We start from the raw sequence: 26,008 nt of genomic DNA on the forward strand, positions 1-26,008 counted from the left end.
ATACATATTTTTAGATGTGTTAGAAAGTTTTTTGTTGTGATTCGCTACTTATGGATGATGTCATCCTTGTTTACATATATCTGAATCCTAGCCTCTAGGGGCTTTGCCCCAAGAGGTATAATTACATATTCAATTACCTACCAAGCGGAATAAAATACGAATTAATTGCAAATTTTCGCGAATAAATAGCGAATTCGCAAAATTTGTAAAACGTAGAAAAAAAAATTAAAAAATGAGGGGGGGGGGGGGGTGTCCAGATGTCATTCTACTTTGTATTATATATTATAAGAAGTTTTTGAAATATATTATTATCCTATTATAAGATTTTTTTTGTCTATGGTGCTCGCGAACCACTAAACCGATATGGTTCTCCTTTACAGTGAAGCTTCTTAAATGTTAAGGTTTCAGGCTATTTTGATTTTAGATTTAATCCGTTAGATAGTTTTAGGCTGCTTTCCTGCCACATGTATAACCCTGTAAATAAAGAGCCCCCTTGATGCTAGGGTTACAGTCGCTAGTTCTAATATATAAAGTAGTAAGTTTTTTTGCCTGAAGCTTAAAATCTCTATAACTATTTTATTGGATCGCTTTCTTTTAGGTAAAATTCATATAGGTCCTTTGATGGTTTTAGACTATCTTATTTTCAGATTTAGTTCTTGGGATGGTTTTAGGCTATTTTTCCATCGCGTATCCCCTAGTTTTATACAAAAGAAAACATTTTTAAAATAATGCTTATATTTAGTAAATTACATATACATAATAATACAATTTACAAAATTACAACACAGCAACAAATTTTAGATTACAAACACTAATTACAAAAATATATTAAAATGCTAATTTTTAAAAATTCTTTTAATTATTCTTGTTGTAGGATTTGACTAATTAGTTTTTATAAATTATAAGAATCATTTAAAATATTATAGCAATAATTATAAGGCAGAATCTTAATACATTTGAGCAGTTTATATTTTTATAATAATAACATATTATTTACTAAATTTATTAATTATATTAAACTTTATATCCAAAACATGTAACTAATTTAATAATTTTCATTTTTGTAAAAATTAACTATTTTCAATTTTTCTCAAATTTTGTATAATACAAGTAAAAATTTAAATGCCGACTTAATTATTTATCAACATTTTTATGAAATGTTATATTCCAAAAATTAAAATTGAATTAAAAGATTATGTTACAAAACTAAGATATTTACATTATTAAAATTAAGTATGTATAATGTATATTTTTCTAAACATCACAAAGTTACCAAAGTATGTCATTCAAATTAAAAAAAAAACACTTATTTTTTCTAAAAATGACAAACTTATAAATGTAAATACATAAAAAAAGTTTCACAGAATGAGTTTAAGAACATTTAAACTAAATAAAATAAAATAATTTCACTAGTAATTTGAGCATATTCTTACATATAATACAAAATTTAAACTAAGATTTCTGTGATTTTTGTAAAGGCAGAAAAGGATTAGGTTGACATAAAGGGTGTTAAAAAAAAAACCGATCGCTTCACTCTTTTCAATATAAACTCTACAGTTTTGGTCAAAAACTAACAAAAAATGACCCAAATCATGTCCAAGCAATGATAATTAGAAAACATAATTGATTTTGATTTCTACTTACCTCTCCTGAGCACTACAGCTCGAGTCCTAGCCCTAGTGAAGAATTTTTCCTTACATGGAGATTAAAAATTAACAAATCGTCTTAAATACTAGAAATCTTGTAGATAGACCCCATAATGTTCCTAGTTTTTAATGGGGCATGTAAAGACCTTTCTATAGACACCTTAACCAGGTTTATAACTCAATCCTAGCCAATTTGGCATAAAAAATACAGACCCATCAAACATTGAGACATGACAGGTCTCTCTAGTTCTTGATGTTTGACAGATTTTTCTTTTTGATGCCAAAATGTCTAAGATTGTGTTAGAAACCTGTTTAAGGTGTCTATAGAAAGCTCTTGACATGCCTCATCTAAAATTCTTAACATTATGGGGTCTATCTACAAGATTTTAGGTACTTAAGACATTTTGTTCTTTTTTTTTAAAGACAGAGCCTTCATGTCTTAATGTTTGATGGGTCTGTCTTATTGATGCCAAATTGGCAAGGATTGAGTTAGAAATCTGTTTAAGGCGTCCATAGATAGGTCTTTATAGGCCCCATCAAAAACTATAAACATTATGGGGTCTATATAAAGGATTTCAAGTACTTTTGTCAGTTTATTCTTTTTAATAAAAGGCAAAACTGTAAAAATTTGTAATAAAATATGCACTCTCCATGTAAGGAAAAATTATCCACAAGGGCTAGGAATCGAGCTGTAGTGCTCAGGAGAGGTGAGTAGAAATCAAAATTCAATAGAGTTTTCTCATTGTCATTGTTTGGACATGAATTGGGTCATTTTGTGTTAGTTTTTGACCAAAACTGTAGGGTTAATATTGAAAAGAGTGAAGCGATCGGTTTTTATTTTAACACCCTTTATCTAATAAGATAGGTTAGCCCTAGTGGTAAAGGCATACCTATTTTGGATATATTTAAACAATTAAAGAAATAAATATATTTAGGCAATTCCAGCTAATATTTTGTAAAAATCATCAATTTTGCATAATTAATAAATTTTGCATTTGAATAATGTGATGCCCCCTTGACTGAACATAAATCGCCACAACAAAAGCCAGAGTTCCGCAATAATTTTGCACGCACTTGCCCTAGAGGTCGCCCCACAGGGGGTCGCGTTATATGAGTATATAATCAATACAATGATTTTATGCACGCCTCAGCATAAAAAACACTTCTAAATATACCAGATGTCTGTCTTTGTGCATGTAATTTTACAGGGTGAGTACCTAAAGTTGTCCCCCAGAAGTTTAAAATTTCAATGAAAGAATTGAAACTAGGGGAAGCTTTTTTTTTAAGAAACATTTTACTACCTCATTTAAAGTGAAAAATTGTACAGCTTTAAGCTATCGATAAATGAGACTGCAACTATTTCTCTATATTCATTTGTATTTTAAAAGTTTAGGTTAGATGGCATATTAGGTACTCCACCCTGTATAAAATGTAATATACTTACATATGCTAAGTATATCATATATGGTCCTGTTGATTTTTATCTAACAGACTTCAATTTGATTTGATTTCATATTGAGGATATTGAATATAATGATTATTGTTCTTTAAAACATGTTTAGAGTTATATATTTTATATGGTATTAATGTATGTTGTTTTTGAGTATATTAGCACTAGTTTTAACTTACAAATATTGATGTAAAAAAGTTTTTACAATTAAAAATTCGCAGATTTTTAAATAATTTTAATTCACGGATTTTTTCTCTCAAAATGGTTTCAAAGAAGAAAGTCCATAGCCTCTGCCGGGCATATGTTGAGGCGGCGGAATAAACGCTGGCGGGGGCGACGTTTCTGCATAGCTATGGCGGTACATTGCGGGCCGGTTGGCCGCCGACATGTGATGGTCAAACGAGGCCCTGTTGGACGGATGGTCAAATGGTATAGGCTTTGAGTTGTAGGGGATCGATTTGAACGGAATCGGTCCCATCGAGTTTATCCTAGAATTCTCTCGGTCCAGACCGGGAAATCTTTGTTGGTCGGGCAGCTGTTTGTAGCTCATTATGTTGCGGGTACGCGAGGGCAGACCTAGGGGAGCCGGTTCGTTGCCCATTTTGCGGCCAGAATGCTGGAAATTTCTGGTAATCGGAGGATCTAGCTTGTCAACCTCTGATAGTTCATGATATGACCTGCGTCGGTAGTCTGTGTGACCGCCCATCTCAAAATTGCGCATTTCTTGTTCAAACATTGACTTTCTCTTCTCGTTTCTCAGATCCAGCGAGGGATATCTATCCGCGCTATGACTGGGAGGGCCTCGCATGTCCTTGCGGTTATATTCTGGCAGTATTATCTTGGTCACAGGGAAACGGTCATCGTCGTGACCGTTAGGATGACCATGTGGTCCTGCAGAAGGCGTGAATCTTCCAGGACCGCTGCGCATTGGACTCAAAGCCCGGGCAGGGCTGAGTGACCGGTCATTGCGGCCATGTGGTCCGTGATGCATTTGAGAGGGTGGTGGTCCTCCGGGCAACCAAACAGGACCCTGGCGCGGGTTATACTTGCGTGACAGTCCTTGCGATGTGCGGGGATCAGCTGGTTGAAAGTGATGGCCACGATTCTGCTGCGCCTGCATGTAGCCCTTCATGTCAAGCTCGGTCATCTCCCGACGAAGCATGCCGCGGCGGGGACCGCCGGAGGGCGGGCCACCTGGTATCTCAGGCAACGGGTCCTCTTGCCGACGGTAGTCCAATTTCAAGCTTGTCCGACTTGGATTTCTTTTAACCTGAAAAATTGTATTATGTTAGTATTTTTTTTAAGTATAAGAAAATGAGACAGTAAAGTAGATAAAAAAGATGAATACAATCAAAGAAATTACAAAAAGATATGCATAAAAATGAAAAATCTGAAAAATGGTATTTTGTTCTCATCTTAATGACAATATTGTATGCAATATCCTTTATGATGACAATAACATCATTAATTGATACATAATTAACAAGATAGATGGATAGCAGTTGTGGAATAGAGAGGTTCATAGTCTACTAAAACTGCAGTTTTCTCTAATTTTAATGTATGTATTATAATAACCCTATGTAGTAAGCTTTTTTTGTCTGTAGCGAAAGATCTCGCTAACTGCTGAACCAATATGGTTCTCCTTTAGATTTAAGGTCATTATAGGTTACAAGATGGTTTCAGGATGTTTTTTTTATTTAAAAAAAGTTGTTGTATGGTTTTAAGCTATTTTTCTGCCCTTTCACATCCCTTTAAATATCCCTAGATACTAGAGACTCAGCTGCTATTGTCTCTAATATTACATACATTTTAAGGATTTGATATTATGTGATTGCTATTACATATGTATATGGACACAAATAACAAGTAATTATTAATATTTAAAATGAGATCTATGTCAACAGTAAAACAGCAGCTTAAGCAAACAGTAAGCGCCTCATAAACCCCACTGGATAATTAACAAGACCTTTTAATTTGAAAGTTGAGCAATGTATAATTAATCTAGAACCCAGCCCATGAAATTAAGAAATCACAAAGTATAATAACTTTCTGATTTTTTTTGAAGCGCAGCTGCTCTAGCAGTAATTTTTGTCTGATTGTCCCAAAATAATAATGAGAAAGGAAAATAGAAATTCCTTATGGATCATGGGATTTCCCCCTTCAACTTTTTAAGAAACCTTACAAAGTGTCTTAAAAAATCAGCCGTGTGACATATACATATCTCACGTATGGTCCCTCAGATGTCAAAACTTTATTTTAGTGTTTGGCCAAAATGACTTAGCAATTGTATCTGTAAGTACGTCTAATAACACCCTATGCTATTTTTAAAATCCTAGAAAATTTTTTTTGCAAGAAAATTGCATAAATTCGCAACCTTTTTTAGAACCACTACATAACTCGAGTTTTAAAACTTTTTATATAAAATCCTTTTTACAAAAAATATCAATAATTACTTAAAATTAAACCTGAAAGAAAAAAAATCTCATTACACGTGTTAATTTGCATGTTTTAGGTCTTTTTTTGAGGAAAGTATAACTTCCACATTTTTGACAATAATTATATTTTTTAACATTTCAAAGTAAAATATAATAAAACTTAAACGATTTTTCTTGTATTATCAGTTGAAAATTTCATCAAACATGCAATTTAAGTGATGAAAATTTAATAAAATCATTTTTTGAATGTTTAGAATTACCAATTTTCTACATTTAAAACAAAATGTTAACAAAATTTAAAAACATTCTAATATAGAACTTTAAAAATCAATAACATTTTATAAAATGATGTTTTAAAAAATAAATCATTAAAAGGTATTAAAATGCATTTTAAGTTGCTTAAAATTAAAACGAGAATATCTTTTTACACTTTATTCTTTGTAATAGAGATTAATCGTCATTTGCTGAAAATGAAACATTTAATAAACTAATTGAATCTTTTTGTGACCATATTTAGAATTTTTAATTTTTACACTAAGGTGTTTTTTAATAAAAATCTTTGTTAATTTCTGTTTTACGACAAAAAAAGAAAGGGACTTTTTTACTATTTCTAGGTTATCTTATGCAATTTAAACTATATAATATGAAATAAATTTTAATTGTCTTTCTTTTGAGCCACAAAACACTGTAAAATGTAACATATATGCAAAAATAACAATTTTTTTAATGAATATTATAATATCCTTACATGACATTGCGTCAGAGCTTATTCTTTAGATCATATGTTCATGAAAAGTAGCCATAACTTGGAGGGTTGCGCTATTTATTAGAATATTAAATAAACTTGAATGGTAAAAATATTAGCATATCCTTTGTTAATTCAAATGCTTTAGGTATATTGTTCGGAAAGTTAGTTAAAAAAGAGAGAATTTGCTGTGTATACTGTTGAAAGACTTTCAAAAATGTGAATTACAAAGCAATCCTAAAAGATCGGGCCGTAGGCGAGTCTTAGTCGATTGGGGGGGTGGGGGGGGGGGGGGGGGTGGTTAATGATCACCTTTTCCAACCAATATTCAATCAACTTCTATTTAACACTTATCAGTCGGGCGCCTGCCCCCCTATTATCTCAGCTCCTATTCGATCAGGGCTCAAAAATTTTGTGCATGTCCCCTGTTTCATAATGAATTTCCGACTATAAGTGAATCAGATTTTCGTTATTAGTATACGAGGTAAAAAAAAGAACATTTTAAAAAAATTATTTAAATAAAACCCAACGTGTATTGGCAGTACAAACATCTTAATGCTAGCAGACATATGTTTATCAACATTTGCAGAAAGCTATTTCCACAAGAAAAATTATTCAGGTTTCTACCTCACAATTTTAAATATTTCTTTTTGATAAAATGTTTGACATATATCGTATAATCATTTACCAAAAAAAATATTTTGATAATTTAGATTTCAGAGAAGATTAATCCTTTCAAAAAACTAAGACGACATTTTACATCTTCTGTCATGACATTTTAGAAAAAATATAAAAAAAAACAAAATTTAGTATAAAAACTATTTTCATCGATTTTTCTGAAGGTACTATCGTATTCTGTGGCTTTGTTATTATCATTTACTTATATTGAAAGTGCCAAACATTGTACCCTAACTTATTCATTTAATAAAAAATCAACCGTGATCTTTTTTTAGTAGTTTCCTTTCCCACTTCTCCTCTCATCTCTCATTTTTATGAAGTAACATAGCTGATCTTTTGAGACATTTTGTAAAGCTTCCTTTTTAAAATGTATCTCTAACCCAATCCGTCTCTAACTATTCTATCTATCTATTTATCTCACCTTATTCCTGTGTGGGTCTGGCTCATCAAATTCATCAATTTTGTCATAACCATCAGATTCCAGAGTTTCGCGTGACAGGAACCTAGAAATAAACAAGAACAATATTAGGAACATGTAGCGCAGTAATAGAAATCCTAATGTAGTATTCTAGTAGCTGGACAAAGTGTCTCAAAAATCAGCTTTGTGACTTCATAAAAATAAGGAAGATGAGAGGAGAAGTGGGAAATATTTCCCTCATTTTTATGGTGTCACATGGGTGATTTATTGAGACACTTTGTCCAGCTACAGTCTTTTATAAAGTATCGTCAATACAACAAATACCACAGCAATAACAACTCATAGTCTCTGATATATAGTATAGTATCATAAAAAGACAATAAAATAATAAATGACTTTAGGGAATATCTAGTATGATAAAACAGGTTTTATGCTATTTTTAGAAAAAAAGAGCCCTGGAAAACAATTACTCATCCATTTGAATAGATATAATTTTTTAAAAAGTTAATAGTGAGTGAATTATACTGCTGCTACGCATACAATCATGACAAACAAACATTAAAACCAAATATTCTGAGAAATCTTACAAAAGGTAGAAATTTGGTAGCAACGAGAGTGGCTCATTAATTGTTGCTGCTACTGCTGTAATTAACAACGAAATCATCTCTTAATTATATGTCTTAGTTGCGTATCTACTTTATGTCTAAATTGTTATGAAAGTCTGTCCGTATATTCGTCTGCATGACTTTTCAGAATGATTTGTTATTCATATTTAAACCATTCTATTAATTCTATAAAACCATACATTTTTTGGGACTATTTTTTAATAAATATTTTTTTCTTGACAAAATCAATTATTTGACGTTTAAAGTGGTGATTCCTAGAATAACTAAGCAGTAGCATATAATTTCTATAATTATGTTACAGAATGTAAGTATGCATCATACATTTGATGTAATTTAAAAACAAATAAACATTAGACTTTGGTTCGGATTTATAAACAAAATATGGTGTTTGATTTTGATTTTCTTTGATGTCTGTTGTCATCCTTGTTAAACAATAAAAATATACAGTCTTGTTTTTGTCTTTTTAATAACTCAAATTATGTCACAAAATTACTTCTGTAGATTTTTGAAGGCGTCTTTTGTAGAGATTCTTAAGATTTAAGCTTTTATAATAATTTTTTCTCGGTTTCATGATCATATTATGATCTGTAAGTTTTTAGGTCAGGCGATCTAACAGCTATGCTTGCTTTTTGGTCTATTACTTCCATCATCAAACAATAGGCTATAGGCTGTAAAAGGTAAAAAATATGCTGTTTGCTCTTAGGTTCTTGAAAACCTACATCAAATATATGATTTTAAAGGTATTGCCTTTAAAACAAATGTTTCCATTAAAGTGTCTAGTCACCCTTTTGAAATAAAGCGAAACTATTCCACCCCCCCAATTATTTTTGATTTATTTAAGAGGGGAGAGGGATCAGTGCTCGATAGGCTATTTGAGGTAAAGCACTACAAAGATTGTTTACCTGGATAATCGTTTGCTGGTGTATTTATCCTTGGACTCAGTGCTGGATTTTTTGCCAGATTTTGTGAAAATATTTCCTCGCCCATGGTTCGCTGCGGGTGGACTCTCATCAAAATCTCTACTCCTGGATTTGTCCCTAGAAAGTAAAAAGTAAATAAATTGATTTTCAAAATATTTTAAGTATTTTAGAATAAAATCTTAAAGATTATTATACAGGTAGGTAGGGGACATTGGGCTCTTTATTACACTAGTCCCCAAGGTTTTATAATTAAGTGTTCTTATTCGTCGGGTTAACAACATTGGGGACTTAAATAAAATTTTAATTGGTTGGTTCATAAAGTTGGGTGTCCACACATTTCAACTACTAATTGTTATCTACAGAAGGGGTACAGGCATTTAATATTCTAACTTTTCTAGTTTTATTTTTCCGAAAAATTGTCACTTTAAACCAATAAAAGTATACCTTGAATATCTGGACACATAACCAGTATCCTTGTCTGATTTTGGCCACCTGGAGTCAGGACCGTTGTCTGGAGGGCTGGATCTTAGCATGCCCAGTGGCATCGGGGCCCCTGCACGTCCCATTGCTTCTCTTTCATACCTTAATTGGTAATTTATTTATAGGTAGATGGACAGACAAACAGATCAAGAAATATTTTTTTGTGCAATACTGTTTATTTATAGTAGCAGATTACAAAAAAAGAATAAAGGGCGAGATTCAAGAAAAATTTCCAATGAAAGTCATACTATACCTGGACCATCTAGCTTGACCTTCCAGCTGTTTAGCTTCCAGGGACAGGGATGTCTTTTGCAGCTCCTGTAATACGTTTAGCATCTGAAATTTTATCTTTAAATTTTACATAAAATAATTTTAAAACATTAAATTTGTGAACAAGGACAAATTAGTCTATAAGTAGCGCAGCAACTGCAAACTGCTAGACGTACAGAGATAACCAATGATAAAGCTGCGCTCCTAAATATTGATAAAAGTGTACCTGTTCTTTATTTGATGATCTATTAGGGGACAGAACTCTGTGTGGGGAGGGCTCACCCTCCCCCTTCACAATCTTCTTATCCTTGTTTTTATCCTTCTTACGCTCCAGAGACATAAAGAGTTGCTTCGCTCCACGAAATCTTTCCTTTGGACAATCCGGCGACTCCTTCCGCTCTTTCCCGCTCTTGTTGGGCGACACTGACCGCTTGGATGGGAAAAATCTTGAGGACAGGGGCTTGCCTTGGCTTGAGTCATGGTCATGCAGCGACCAGGATTGATCCGGGGGTAGCAGGAGCGAGTCCTCGCTTTGGTTGCGCTCGTCGCCGACAGTCCGCCGCCGGCTTCCAACTCCATTGCCCCATTCCTCATCTAAAACAAAAGAAAATTGTTAGAATTTTATCGAAAAAATTTAATGTACAATTTGATTATTAAAATATATAATGTACAGAGTACACTATCCTGTACATTTTATTCATCATGCATACATAATACTTCCTATTCTAATTAACTGATTAACTTTAAAAGCAGTTCGTGTTAGCTTCAATAAAATTGCAATACATGGTCTTCATTAAGTAATTTCTTTAACAAAATAGACCAATCACTATTCACAGTACCCCTAAGTGGCATTAAGATACTTTAAGAATGTTTTTCTTTTATAAAAATGTTATTTGAATAAAAAAAAACTAAATTTTGACGGTTTCTGTTTTTTTATGTATCTGAGTTTATAATGAGTAATGTTATCAATAAAGAAAATATTTTATGTTAGAATGTTTTTTTTTTAACTTTAGGAGTTCTGTGTTGTGCAATTTTTAAAGTCAACTAAAAAGTGCAATGATTTAAAAGATTTCTGTCATCAGTAAAGCTTGGTAAATCCTGTAATTGTGAAGTGGGACAACCTGACCCTTCTTCCATAGTAAAGGGTGAGCAAAAAAAAATGAGTAGATTTTTAAAATTCAAATTGCGTGGCTTGTGTTAATAGTAGAAAAATGTTACGCATACCATTAGAACCGATGAGAAGTCTATTTTTTGGAAATATAAGAACGATTCCTCTGCTACGTTTAGTTAGGGAGCTACATGTTAAAATGTCCCAATTGACTTAAAACTTGACTTGCGAGTAAATGTTGGGACATTTTACCACCTAGCTCATAGATTATTTGTAGCACAGGAACCGTTCTTATATTTCCAAAAAATACAGTTCAAAGCGGTTCTAACGATATGCGTAACATTTTTCTAACATTAACACAAGCCGCGCAATTTGAATTTTAAAAATCTACGCATGTCTTTTTGCAAGAATTATTGTCTAATATTTACTAATATACTCGCAAGTCAAGTTTTAAGTCAGTTGGGACATTTTAACACGTAGCTCCCTAACTATACGTAGCAGAGGAATCGTTTTTATATTTCCTAAAAATAGACTTCATAGCGGTTCTAATGATATGCGTAACATTTTTCTACTATTAACACAAGCCGCGCAATTTGAATTTTAAAAATATACGCATTTTTTTTTGCTCACCCTTTAGTATTTAAGAAAATGTGTGTAAAGTATAAGCCAGGTTAAGTAGGGTTCATACAGGTGACCGCCAGCTCCATAAATCCAGAGCCCCTAGATGCTAGTGGTGCAGCCACAAGTTTCTTTTAATGGGAAAGATAAAAAGGTGGTGGTGATGTTTGGATTAGCCCATTTGTAAAATAAAAGTTTGCACAATTTTTTTTCTTCAATTCCCTCAAAATGAGTTGGAAATAAATTTTCTTGAATTAGCTAATCAAAAATCACAGTTGAAAGTATTTCGATTTCCGTTACTAGAACTCTTTTTTCATTCAAATTTGAAACCAGTCAAATAGCCTAACAATTACTTTTTATGTTATTTTGTTTCCTTTATTGATATCAGTTATAGCATGCGACAAGAAACCACATAAACTCTGTTTTGTTAAGGCTTAATTTGATTGTCTAAAACTGTGGCAAATATTTTTTCCTCGGGTGTTATTTTCATGCTATCTTTTTCATTTTAAAAATTTTTTTGGGTAAAACAAACCATGCCCAATGATTAAAATAATTTTAGAATTAGGACCAAATCCTATTTATAGAGTATCTGCGCTTTCAATAACTGCAATTTATTGGAAAAAGAAAATTGTGCCAAATTAAAAAATGACTGGAAGCTGACCAAGCCGCGACTAAATCAACATATGGTTGAGAAAAAGGGTTTAATGTACTTTTAATTGTCCCGCTATTGTTAACAATTTGGAAGTTGTTAACTCAATATTATAATGTTTTTTTTTTAAATAACTTATTTACTTTCGCAAAGACCTTAAGAAAAAAAATCAGTCCAAAAAATAATCATATTTTTTTAGCTTTTCCGAATTGTTTACCCGAATTATTTCTATGTATAAATATGTGAAAGACTTTTTCTTTATCTATCTATAACAAAGAAAGGAAAATTGTAATTAAACAAGGATGACAACATCCATAAAAGCGAAGCACTAAAACGGTAGAACAAACGGACATTAACACTTGCATAGTGTCAGAACTGAATAATCATAATATAAATGTATAAGAGTCAAAGCAAAATTGTAAGTAAATTTGTTGAAAAACTGCTTGATTCAGGATTATGGACATACTTACATTTTTAGGACTTGATTATAGAGTTGCTTCGCTTTACATTATACTTTGTTGCCCCAGGAATCAATACACCAAAAATCATATCAATCGGATGATTAGATCACATAAAAATTTGTTGTTAAAAAAGTAAAAAAATCAACATGTTTAAAATGGACGTACTGACATTTTGGTGATGATTATAGAGTTGCTACGCTTTCTAAATCGTACCTAACTATTAAAGGAATCACCATAAAAATTTGAAATCGATAGGACAATTCTAACATGCCTAACTTAACGAAAAAAGCTATCCGTTACGGACGGACCGACCCTAATTATAGAAAAGCTTCGCTTTTAAAAATTAGTTTAGCGACTATGCTGCAAATAACAATTATAGAAAAATTAATTTTTTTTATGTAAGATTCTAAAAGTAACAGGATATCTGTCTGTTTATGTCTGTAAAGCAGATTATCTCACTAACCACTGAATGAAAGCTATTCTTACGCTTTAAAATACAGCAGTATGTTAATATAACAACAGTAACAAAAATAATGACAGGGTGTCCACAAAAGAAGTGATAAAAAATATTTCCAATTATCTCTAAATAAATAGACACCTTTATTGCTACCAATTACGCGCGCTACTTGTTGCCTACCAAGTAATTCTGAATTTAGTTAACCCCAATAGTGATCTTTTATCAACCAATTTTAAATACAAATCCGAACCAGATCTTTATATGGCATTGGGTCTTTCTATACCCTCCTCTTTATATATATTTTCATGTCTATGAAATATTATACTGAACAGTTTTATTGATATAAATATTCTCTACAAAACCATTTGAATTTTATGTAGACCAAATTTTTATAGGTAATATGTATAGGTTAAGTTAGGTATGATCAAAGAAGGGCCCACAGGGTTGGTAGAAGTTGCTACGAAGGCTATTAGCAAGATATAGTAGATAAGAATGAGGGGGTGACAACCCAAATTTCTTTGAAGATTCTTTTGGGTGCAAATTTTTAACATCTATGGGAGGGGTAGTTTATTTATGGTCCGCTACCCAAATTAGGGCTTGTGCTCAAATTTTCTTACAATAAACAAATACCCAAAACTCAAATTTCTTTTTGTTTGGTTATTGTGTGTGACATGGGAAAAAATGGAAGCATCCCAAAAATGCACAAAAGGTTACGTTTTTCACAGGGTTAAGGGAAACAAATAGAGATTTTTAAAAAATCAACAGGGTTTATAACTTTATATTTGACAACTGAAAAATTTACAAATCTGCACATAAAATAATTTGTAATGCAAAATAAACTTTTGCGAGTTTTTATTTCAATAAGCATATCTAAAAATATCCATACACAAGTGAAGCTTTTAAACTTTTTAATTTTAAAGTTTTATAAAGTTATTTTAAAGTAAGATAGTTGTAATAATCCAGTAGCTTTTTTGATATCTAAGTATAGTTCAATGGCATATTAGCATATATGGTTTAAAATCGGAGGCTGTTCATAAGGATAGATGGACACAATATCGGGTAATTTTGACTTACAAAACAGTTTGTAATAGACGCCTATATATTAGACAATTTATCAAATGAAAAATAAAATATTGATAGTATATAAATGTGAGTACAATGTCTCCCTATTGATCAGTATTTCCCTTTAAATGAATCAATTTTCCCCTCCTTATCCCTGCGGGGTCTTGATGTTTAATTAAGTTGTCATATTTGTGCACAGGAAGAGCAACCAAATTAAGGGAAGAAGAAAAAAATGCGCCAAGGATGAAAAAGAAAATCCGCCGACTTTTGAGCTTGGGATACAAAAAAGTTTGTCTGTCATTGAAATTCAATTTTAATCGTTTCTAGCTATGAAGGAATTAACTATATTTGCCAACAACTTATTCACCAGTCAACACTGAAAAGAAATCATCATGGAGGCAGGTTTCTAGCTAATTTATAAACAAATAAACAAATTGATTTTCTCTAAATTTTCCTTGCTATATTTATACTTCATTAAAGTTTCCGTGATAAAGGATACAATTTAATAAGTAAAAAAATAAATTAGGAAAACATGAGATAGCTAGGTAAACAGGTTTGTGGGCAATTGCAGATAAATTGTTCTTCTTAATTGAAAAAATAAATATGACTTGTGCTGTTAGGGAAAAATCAATATTTTTAGGTTTTCATTAATTTTCAGAGGGATGCAGAAAGCTTATTCAGTCTAAAGTTATTTTACATAGATCTATCCCTGTTTTTGTATATGGAATCATCGAACGAAGCCTTGTTATCTATTGTCCCATCCCTGTATCCCTGAGTATTGTATATGGTATCATTGAAGCCTTGCTATTTAAGTGCCACGACTAAAATTATCACATATTACCAACCCTGCTTCCCTGAATATTGTATATGGTATCATTGAAGCCTTGCTATTTATGTGCCACGACTAAAATTATCACATATTCCCATCCCTATATCTCTGAATATTGTATATGGTATCATTGAAGCCTTGCTATTTATGTGCCACGACTAAAATTATCACATATTCCCATCCCTGTATCCCTGAGTATTGTATATGGTATCATTGAAGCATTGCTATTTAAGTGCCACGACTAAAATTATCACATATTACCAACCCTGCTTCCCTGAATATTGTATATGGTATCATTGAAGCCTTGCTATTTATGTGCCACGACTAAAATTATCACATATTCCCATCCCTGTATCCCTGAATATTGTATATGGTATCATTGAAGCCTTGCTATTTATGTGCCACGACTAAAATTATCACATATTCGCATCCCTGTATCCCTGAATATTGTATATGGTATCATTGAAGCCTTGCTATTTATGTGCCACGACTAAAATTATCACATATTCCCATCCCTATATCTCTGAATATTGTATATGGTATCATTGAAGCCTTGCTATTTATGTGCCACGACTAAAATTATCACATATTCCCATCCCTGTATCCCTGAATATTGTATATGGTATCATTGAAGCCTTGCTATTTATGTGCCACGACTAAAATTATCACATATTCGCATCCCTGTATCCCTGAATATTGTATATGGTATCATTGAAGCCTTGCTATTTATGTGCCACGACTAAAATTATCACATATTCCCATCCCTATATCTCTGAATATTGTATATGGTATCATTGAAGCCTTGCTATTTATGTGCCACGACTAAAATTATCACATATTCCCATCCCTGTATCCCTGAATATTGTATATGATATCATTGAAGCCTTGCTATTTATGTGCCACGACTAAAATTATCACATATTCACATCCTTGTATCCCTGAATATTGTATATGGTATCATAGAAGCCTTGCTATTTATGGGCCACGACTAAAATTATCACATATTCACATCCTTGTATCCCTGAATATTGTATGTGGTATCATTGAAGCCTTGCTATTTATGTGCCACGACTAAAATTGCTCTCAAGGGTCCCAGGTCCCAACTTATTGCAAGTTCGGAAATTTTTGGAAAACAATTCGTGGATTTTTAAGAAAAATATACAAGATTATCATAGATATGAAAACTTATATTAAACAGAGGAATATTTTACAAATATTTTTATATAGTTTTATCTACTAGAACATGTAAAAAAGTTATTTTAAATGCTAGATCGTATTTCAAAAATTGTTTGTTATTGCGATATGCTAATAATATGAAGATTACTTTTGTCTTCTCAACTTGGAACTTAGAATAATATGATAGAATAATAAGCAAGAGAAAAATTACATTATTTATAATTTTTAATTTTTCACCATTCAAAAATATTACTTGACTAATTGATTTCATGCATTTTATGGTATAATATTCTTATTTTGGGTGACAGCATATGGTAGAGCAATTTATGATTAATACACTTGAATTTTAAAATAGGCTACCTTAACACTTTTCTATACATTTAAAAGACTTCGAGGAAAGGCCAAAGGATTTGAAAATCGTGAACGAATATTTTTCAAGTTATCGATTGTTTGAAATTGGATGTATATACACTTAATACATTATTTTCAGGGATAAGGATATATCACCCTAAGAAAAACTATCTTCTGCTATTGAAATTAATATATTATAATTATTACTTGGATCTTAAACCGGATTTTTATTAATTGACTTTTCCCCCCTTCCTCCCCGTTTACCACACCCCCTCTACTTCTAGTGGATGAATAAACTGACCAATAAACGAGTTTCATGTTAGCAAACTAAATTGATGACAATTTAACCCCCTGTCATAATATCTACGTATATTCTACATCCATTGCTATTGAAAGTGAATATCTCTTTGAAGCATAGAAACCTAATATTTTGTATGTATAACTTTTGGCTAACTAATAAATTAGTAAAGAACAATTTTTTTTTCTTAATGTACAAATTTCTTTTTATGTTTAATATGCATTGATTTATAATAGGTCAAGATTATAAAAAGACACATGAAAGCCATTTTTTTTCTTAAGATTCAAATTTCTGCATGGCAAAAAAGGAAGAGAATTCTGTTGTTAAAAATTTAGCTTGGCAAATATTTTTTATAGTAAATAATATTAGAAGAGTAGAGGTTAAGCAAAATGGCATAAAATTTCTAAAATTCTCTTATATTTGGATTTATAGATCAGGGAATTTTAATAAATCTTGATTGGGTGCTCAAACCAGCAGTTTCCAAACATTTTCACAACTTACTTTATTCTTGTCTAGCGGCTACGCCCCTAGAGGCCTCTCGTGGCACTTTAAATGTTTTTTTTTAAATTTGAAATATGTCTATGTTGCGTTTGACGTTTATGTTTGCGTTGAACTTTCTTTCTAAAATCGAGAACGTAAAAAAAATTTCGAGGGTGGTGGTACCCTCCCCCAAAATAGTTAAAAACCTTCCCGGGACCTATGAGAATCTACCCTGTTATGTAGAACCCGATTGGTTTAGCGGTTAGCGAGATCCTTCGGTACAGACACACAGACAAAAAAACAGACAAACAGACAAACATCCTGTTACTTTAGTATAAGGATTAAAAAAATACTAATTATGATAAAATCACTAAACCTCTCAAATAAATACTATTTATATTGAAATGACTCTTGCTATACTTGATGGACAAGCGTGAAAGATTAAATTGACGGGTAGATCAAAGCTGTATACTTGCCATATAGTCCACATATTATTCTGCAAGTCATATTGTCATACTCTTTATGACATACTGTCATATAATCAAGTCATATACAGCTGTAGGACAATGGACGATAAATTAAAAAAGATCTCAATTCTTATTTTATGTGTATTTAACTTCCATTATCCTATTGTGGTCTTCCTGAAATTCTCAGTTATTTGTATAGCACTACTTTTTGTCATAATTATAACTATTATAGAATATTGGTCATACTTGTTTGAATACGACTAGCGGCTACGGCCCTTGTTATAGACCTATAAGACGCTTAACTGAAAAGTAAAGCCATATCGGCCTAGTAATTTGCGAGAATTTAGGCTACAAACCTTCATGAGAGATACACAGATATCATGTTACTTTTATACAAGATTAAGAGTTAAGCAAAAATTATAAAAAGCAAGTTTTCAACATCAATAGGAAGATTATGGGATACCTTTATATTTTCTTCTATATTAGTTTTTTTGATATTACTTTATAATAATAATCAAGCAATGTTAAAACCAATAGAACGATTTTATCAAAAAGTTCCGACCAAAATGTTAAATCTCTATTCTTAGAATATGTACTTTACTGTTTCCTTGAATTAAACCCCATGACAAATAAGGATCTTGTTCTTTGTTTTTCAAATTAAAACATTTTTAATTAATTCCTATTGTATATTTATCTTTTTTTTTACTAATTATATTTTTTTTGTGGAATCGTTTTTTTAGATGATATTTTCCAAGGACAATTTTGTTTAAATATAGTGAAGCAAAAAGAACAATTTTTTAAAAGAATAGTAGATTATAGTACAGTAGGATTTATAACCATAAGAAACAGGCAGGTTTTCGTCTATCTTATTTATTTATTATTTAAATAAATATTTAAGTAAAATTTTAAGTCCCATTAAACAATTTTTTGCATGTACTATGCGCATTTCTTTTATTTTTGCTCGCAAGGTTAGCGGACATAAAAATTCGCATCTAGCATTCAAATCTTGTAAATCTTGCAACAGGGATATGCCACACAAAGAAAAAATGTTTCGCTTTCAACTTTATTAATAACATATCCTCTATAACATAAGAAATGTACTGTCAAGTTTTCTACAAATTGACTAATATAATATAATCTGATATCTAATGATAAGCATTACTCCCAGAAACCTAAGATAATCTAGGAACTATTTACAGTTTAGGTTTGCACAGCAAGTCGAATAAAAACTACACAATAATTTATACTATTGGAAGAAATATTAGCGAAAAATGTTCTTCTGGTGTAATATCCCTAAAATCTTTGCATATATCTATGAGCAACACCCGCCTGCAAAAAAAGGGGTTAGAAAAAAATGGGATCGAGTTGGATATAAGAAGAAAAGTATTCTTTCTATATCTTTGGAGGCTACTAAATGGTTAGCTGCATAGAATACTTTCATAATCAGTTTAAGAACCGACAAAATGGCATTTAAAAAAGTCCCAGAAAAAAAATTTAAACCAAAATTACGAACGTTTAGGTCAGCTGCCCGTTTCCGTTGCAAAATTAGTTTATCCAGTTTCAGATAATTGTTGGATCTATATGGACCTATTCTAATTATGTGAAAACGTATACTGTGCAGCCAGCCGTTTGATCAATAAGAGCCTTTTATAAAAGGCCTTACTTTACATACCCAACCCGATCCCAAAAGTTGTTATAGGGTAAAAGGAAGAATGGGAAATGAGGAATTGTTGCGTTGGAAAAATCTACAAACATTTTTCAAAGCGTAAAACCATATTATAAACAAGAACAAGTTAGAAGTTTTAAGCGGAGCTAAAATATTTCAAAAAATTTAAAGACAATTAGAAGACAAAGAACGTATTAAATAGATGAGATTAATAAATGTTAAAGAAAAATTTGATAATTTTTTTAAATTTTAAACCATTAAAAGTATAATTTTCAGGAAATAATGCTGTTAAATGCTAATTTTTGACATACATACCTAAAATAAGATTAAATTATAGAGTAGCTACACTTAAAATCTATATATACATCAATTTTTGAGTGACGCCTAGCTCATAAGAGATCTATATTTTTAGCTATATTTTAAAAACGTCGGAAAGATTGAAGCTATCGAGTGGCTTTACTTACAAACTGCATGGAAGTTGAAAGGGTGCGTGTAAATGAGCGTAGCTATGTGCACTTATGAATTGCACGTGGTTAGAATATAATTTTTAGTAGCAAAACTTCTCTACAATTAGGACTAGTCTGTCGTTACTTCCGTTTAAGTCTTTTTTAAAAACTCTAAATTTGACGTTTTTTCTCTTGATGAACTTCTAATTTTTTTTTAACTATTTCTATTTTATTATGAGATTTATTCTCTGGGAAGTTATCATTCTTGTCATAAAGCAGAGGAACATAAACAATATAATAAATGGGAGAACTCAAAAAATCGCCATTTGACCACCAAATACCCCCCCCCCCCCCTCCCCACCATTTGTTGAATTTTTAAGAAATGTGTTTTTGCAGCTTCCATTACGATGTTTAGGTGAAATAGAATAGAGCCTCGTAGCATTATAGCTATCAGTTAAAGCTAACAACTCTCTTTAATAAAGATGAAGGTGGGGGGGGGGGAGTATATGGTCCAATAGTTGGTTAGAAGGATTATACCTAAATAATAAATAGTTGCACATACATCAAACAAACAAACCATAAAACCAGAAACACTCGCAGCCGGTAAAGTACTTTTTTAAGTACTTTTTTACTTATACTTTTGTAAAGGTTCTTTTTCATTTATATGGAATTAGGTATTCTGAAGTATGTGCTTTAATCTAAACTTGCTCTAATTAAAAACCAGACAAACGCAAAAATTGCCAATTATTGACCGAAACTTCACATTACTTTAAAAACCCACAGCCGCAGCCTTTTAAAAAAAATTCAACCTTAAAAAAGAACTAATACTGAACTATAATTGGCTCTTTTAATTAATCCTGCATATTACAAAACACATGAAGATTTGCATTTTTATCCTTAAAAGTTCATTAAAAGACTTTTTTGTCCTAAAAAGGAAATGAATATGTGTGGTATGTATAATTTTTGCACAGCATGGCAGGGATCAAAGGATACGACAATGAAGGATAAATCAATCTTCCCCGTATATAATAGATTATATCTATATGCAATAAGTAGCAAGCAGATAATTGTGGAAATATTAAGATGTAGGTTAATTTTCATTGTCTTCTCCCTCTCTGACGACAAAAAGGTGGTTAAACGTAAGCATACACTAGGGAGAAGGCGGAATTCGAATGTAAATCACATCGGTACCCAAAGTTTTATAAACACGTTATGCTATATGTTGGCTCAAAAAATTTGGGTATTTTCATTGAATGTTTGAATTTTCCTAACTAGATATATCCAAACTTTTCCATCAATAATTTTAATCTACATAAGGGGTTATTTTTTACATCATCATTACTCATTAGGGATTTATATCAATTTAACGGCCATGGTCTTATCCCTGAGATTCCTGGCACACACAAAGATTAATATTTTGGTGAAATGAGATATGGCGTTTCTGTGTTTTAGTTTGTGTATGTGTGTGTGTGTACGTGAGAGTGTGCGTGCGTGCGAGAAATGGCGATAGCTATGAATCTCATAGCCCATAAACATGCTAAAATTTTGCACAGATTTTCAACAGGAAGAGTTGGTTTTTTTTTTGCCAGTGGGGATAATCTAGAATGTAAAGTAAAGTATTCTGAAAAATTTAGGACATATTAGGCTATTTTCTTAGGGGGTGGGACACCCCCAACCCCCCCAAAACAAAAAAATCCCACCCCATTTTTTATGCTGAAGATTTCCTTGGTCCTTTTTTTTGTTGTTGAAGATTTCCCTAGTCCTTTTACGAATTTCGCCTTAATATTTTTACCTTTTGGGGCATAGCCCCTAGAGGCTTGGGGCTATGCCGCGAGTTATATTTGAAGTAAAACTATATCATAGGTATTTTAGCTATATTACATACTAACATAATATTTGTTGACTTGGGCTGTAAAAAAATGCCAACCCTGCGAAATATCTTTAAAATGACTAAAGTTTATATAATATTTATATCATTATTAAAAACTGTATTAGAGGATTTTAAGATTCCAAACAAAATCGCTCTTTAAACTAATTGTCTATGCAATGCTTTAGTAATATTAACTAGTGGCTGCGTTCCTAGCATCAAAGGGCATGTATTTAAAGGTGTATAGAAGTGGCCGAAAATGGTCTAAAACCATCGGGAAGTCTAAATAAAAAATAGCCTAAAACCATCCCAGGACATATTTGAAGATATGTAAAAAGGAGAACTTAATCAGTTCAGAAGTAATTGAGATCTTAATCATAAGCCAAAGCCTTTCTACTTTAAATACTAGGATATTAAACCAATTAATTCTTTATTTTACTTTAATCTTAACTTTTAGCTTGTAATCTGCCTTTCTGATGAACATAAATATCCTTGTTAATAAAGGAAATAAAATAATAAGAAAAAAAATAAAATTAACTGCGGTCTTGATAAAACTAGTAAAAATATAACACAATAGCTGTCCTATAAAAGTATAAAATTGTAGAAAATTTAATTATAATCATATAAACTTTATATATATTCATATGGCATTTCAATAGTAAAGGGATATTTTTTCTGATAATTAATTAGTTGAAAATAGTAAAGAACGACTTATATGAAGATTTAAGCATTATAAAAATTGATTTTTAAAACATTGATTTATATTTTCTTTCAAAACATTTATATGTACGGGAGGAGGTAAAAAAGGGCAAGTTTAGAAAGGGAAGAATTAACTTAAATGCTTATATCTTTTCTGTATAATTATCACTGTTCTATGGTATGATAAGGAAAGTTTGGGTGTGCAAACATTTCCACGCATTTATTACACACCCTTATGATATATTTCAATCAGTAACACCCTCCCCCCCCCCCCCTCCCGCATATTTATTTGCTATTGCAACTTTTTGCGAATATTAGATACCTAGCAAATGTAAAAGATATGCGGAAGTTAATGCACACCAAAGATTCTCGATTGACTAAACCACAGGATTATAGTTTTCATGTGAAAAAATTTAAATTGAATATTGGCACTGGGCATACTTTTTATTAGGCGGAGAAAATTCATGTGTTTTTTTGGACAGGGCCATGCATTAAAAAAAAAACAATATACAACTTTTACTCTCGTATTAAATCTATCAGTGACTGCGAGTTAGTTAAATGGAAGAAAACTAAAACCTAATTCAAGAGGTGAAAAGTCTGCATCATCAACACTGACTTTTATATTTAAATAAATACTTGAGTTATTTTTAAAAGAAATGATTCAATAAGTAATAATTTTACTAAGCTGGAAAGACATAATTTATCTCACATTAACCTAACACAGCATTCCGTGAATAAATGCAAAGGCCTTAATATGACACGTTTCAATTAATTGTTTTTCTGTATGACCTTCAATATGGAAATTAACACAGCATCCCCGCATTTTCATTTCCCAGTTTTATTTAGTATCGTAGCTACTCTACAGCAGTCTTATTTCGTCTGTGTATCCGTCAGTATGTTTGTATGTCTGCGTGGCTAAATATGAAGATCTTTTATTTATTGCTAATAGAATTTAAAATATAATTCTAAGGGTAAAATGTGATCCTATATGGAAAAGCTTCTGAAAATTCCTAGATTCCCTTTACCAATGTTTATTTACTATTTGTTCGTTTGTTTGTTAGGCTTTCCTTGAAATCTAAAGAATTTAAATGCGTAAAAAAAAAATTAAAAGAGGATTATTTTATCGTTCCTTTATACACTTCAGATAAATAAATATCCATTAAAAACAGAATTTCTAAAGCTTTTTAATTTTATTTCAAAGCTTGGCAACTTTTAAGATATTTAAATACAGTTTTAAAATGTTGGTAAATAATTTTAAAGAAGTTTTAGAGGCCACATAACCAAAATAAGCTTATCCTGTATGATTAAAAGGGATTTAAATACATATATGTTAATAACTTGAATGACTAGTTAGAAATTTACCACGAGAACAAGTATAAATGCAAAGGAATAATTCTTAAATATGATAAAATTTAAATTACAACTAAAATTCTAACAATAATCAACACATTAACGAGAGTTTAAGACAAACAGTTTTGCTTTAAGTGCTCTCTCTTGATATTTCATTTTGTTATATGGATGCCATTTAAATTTAAATAGCTTTTTAAATCTTTATAATAAGTTGCATACTTGTAATTGATCTTTAGAGTAGCTTGGAACTTTATTAAGACGTTGGGATGGGCTTTTAAAAAGTATAAATACATATATATATATACTGAAATAGGTATTCATGTATAATGTATATGTAATGTACATATCAGGATAGGGCTACATGATATGCAAAATTTAAATTAAAGAATTCAAATATACAAATACTTATATATTATAAACTCTAAGAAAGTAGCGTAGCTACACTATAACTGTCTCTACGTTCGTCCGTCTGTCCTACCGAGGACTTCTTTCTTGTTAAGTGATAAATGATCGAACGATTTTTCCTAATTGGACATATTTTATAAAAAAGTATAATTATCCAAAAATTAACAAAATTGGATACATAAAAAATACAGTAAAATTGATATTGACACATGTCAATTGCAGCCAATATAAAGGTGTTCATTCTCGCCCACAAAAAGACTTGCTAGTCCCATGTAACCACATTTCCAACCAACTGATCAAGTTCTCCAGTTTTGGGAATCTTTATATAGATCTAATGCATCTTTTGTAAATTCTTTTTTTAAATTTAAGATTTGTCCGTTAATATTTCATTGAACACTAATTCTAATGAGTCCTTCATTCTATGGAAGCTTAATAAAGCTTTCTGGATGGTTTTCGGCTATTTTATCTAATTGATTTAATAATGTTTTCTCTTTCCTCGATGCTAGGGACCAATTGTTAGCATTTTTCTCATTCATTTGTATTATAGAAATTTATGGAATTTAATGCTATAATTTGGTTGAAGAGTAGGAACAGAGAATTTTGAACCAATTTTCTTGTCAAAAAGTCAAAACTGTTTTCAATTTAATTCAGGAAATACATTTTCGACGATTTTTTTCTTCTGGATCGTAGATTTTAAAACGCGAATCTTTTAACATGTAAAACTTTAATATTTGTTTGTCAAGTTCTATTATAACTATTTAATAAGCGAAGCTACATTATTATTCGATATATCCGCCTGTGCCTGTCTGTCAGAAACATTTTGGGGATTTTCTCGGCTCCTATTTAATAGACTGTTGTAGATTCTCTATATTAGAGAATCATCCACTATATTTAAATGGTTTGTTAGCCTGTTGGTCAAGCTACAAATATTTTATGTATAATATATTCATGTAAAGATTTCTTGATTTTCTATTTATTATCAAAATATTATCACGTTCTATCTTTCCCTTTTTTCTGATCACTTAACATCTACTTTTAAGCTCACTTTGTGCTTTGCTTTATGGATGGCAGTCGTCCTTGTTTCAAGAAAAAAAGTGTTTTTTAACATTTATAAACATTAAACAGTTTTGATGACAACCTAAATTGTAAGCCTATTAAAATGAGGAACTTATTATCAACCATAAAAAATAGGCAATCTTGTATGAAGTATGAAAAATACAAAATTACACTTACATAGGGGAGAAGTATTTTAAACAACGATTGCAATATCCATTGAAGTGATGATCAACAAATCAAAAAGTTGAGATGCTTCACTTAAAATTATGCCTTCTTTTACTAGGAATAACCCGTTTTCAAAATCTAATTTATAGGATTATTTTATCAAGTAAAGTTTTGGTGTCAAAATAACTAAAAGCCAACATATTGCTTTTTTGGACGTACATACTTTTATACAGTTGTGCCACTTTCAAAATTATTAGAAGTATCCACATGTAAGGAATGAAATTGAGAGGATGATTCTATCATGCCTAAAAAGACGACTAGAGCTATCCGTTACAGAAGGACGGACAAGCCATAACTATAGAAAAGCTTTACTTTTAAAAATTAAGTAATTTAGAAAGCGTTTAGGTGTGTAGGTTAGCACTATTTTTAGATAAAAAGAAAACTTAGGGAGAGATTTAATGATTATAGGCCTTCTAAATACTTGTAGAACACCCCATACACGTCAATTAGAATGCATTAGATTCATGTCAGGGACAGGGATTTGCCACTTGGAAGAAAAAACTATTTTCCTTCTTACTTTTCCACCTTTTGAAGACATTAAATACATATTAGCAGGGAGGGGACCTTTTTTTATTACACTGGTCCCCAAAATTTTATAATGACGTTTTCTTATTCGTTGACTTAACAACTTTGGGGTCTTTTATTGAATTTTGGTTGGTTGGTTCATTAA

At 31.2% G+C, this 26,008-nt stretch overlaps 1 protein-coding gene across 2 annotated transcripts in view; it reads right to left on the reverse strand.

The window, feature by feature from the left end:
- Positions 1 to 723: 723 nt before the first annotated feature.
- LOC145314337 (uncharacterized) overlaps positions 724 to 26,008 on the reverse strand; it is a 95,283-nt gene continuing 69,998 nt past the window's right edge. The window contains exons 8-13 of one of the 2 annotated variants that reach the window (XM_080154210.1): positions 9,895 to 10,262; positions 9,652 to 9,716; positions 9,363 to 9,500; positions 8,901 to 9,035; positions 7,376 to 7,457; positions 724 to 4,366 (exon numbers count right to left, since the gene is read on the reverse strand). In XM_080154210.1, the coding sequence (XP_080010336.1) occupies positions 3,353 to 4,366; positions 7,376 to 7,457; positions 8,901 to 9,035; positions 9,363 to 9,500; positions 9,652 to 9,716; positions 9,895 to 10,262 (1,802 nt within the window). In that variant the 3' untranslated portion in view covers positions 724 to 3,352. Of the gene's footprint in view, positions 4,367 to 7,375; positions 7,458 to 8,900; positions 9,036 to 9,362; positions 9,501 to 9,651; positions 9,735 to 9,894; positions 10,263 to 26,008 lie in introns of both variants that reach the window. The other variant, XM_080154209.1, reaches the window with a different exon arrangement.

Source organism: Acartia tonsa, chromosome 3, assembly GCF_053477335.1.
Source record: "Acartia tonsa isolate MP-2025a chromosome 3, ASM5347733v1, whole genome shotgun sequence".
Lineage (NCBI taxonomy): Eukaryota > Metazoa > Arthropoda > Copepoda > Calanoida > Acartiidae > Acartia > Acartia tonsa.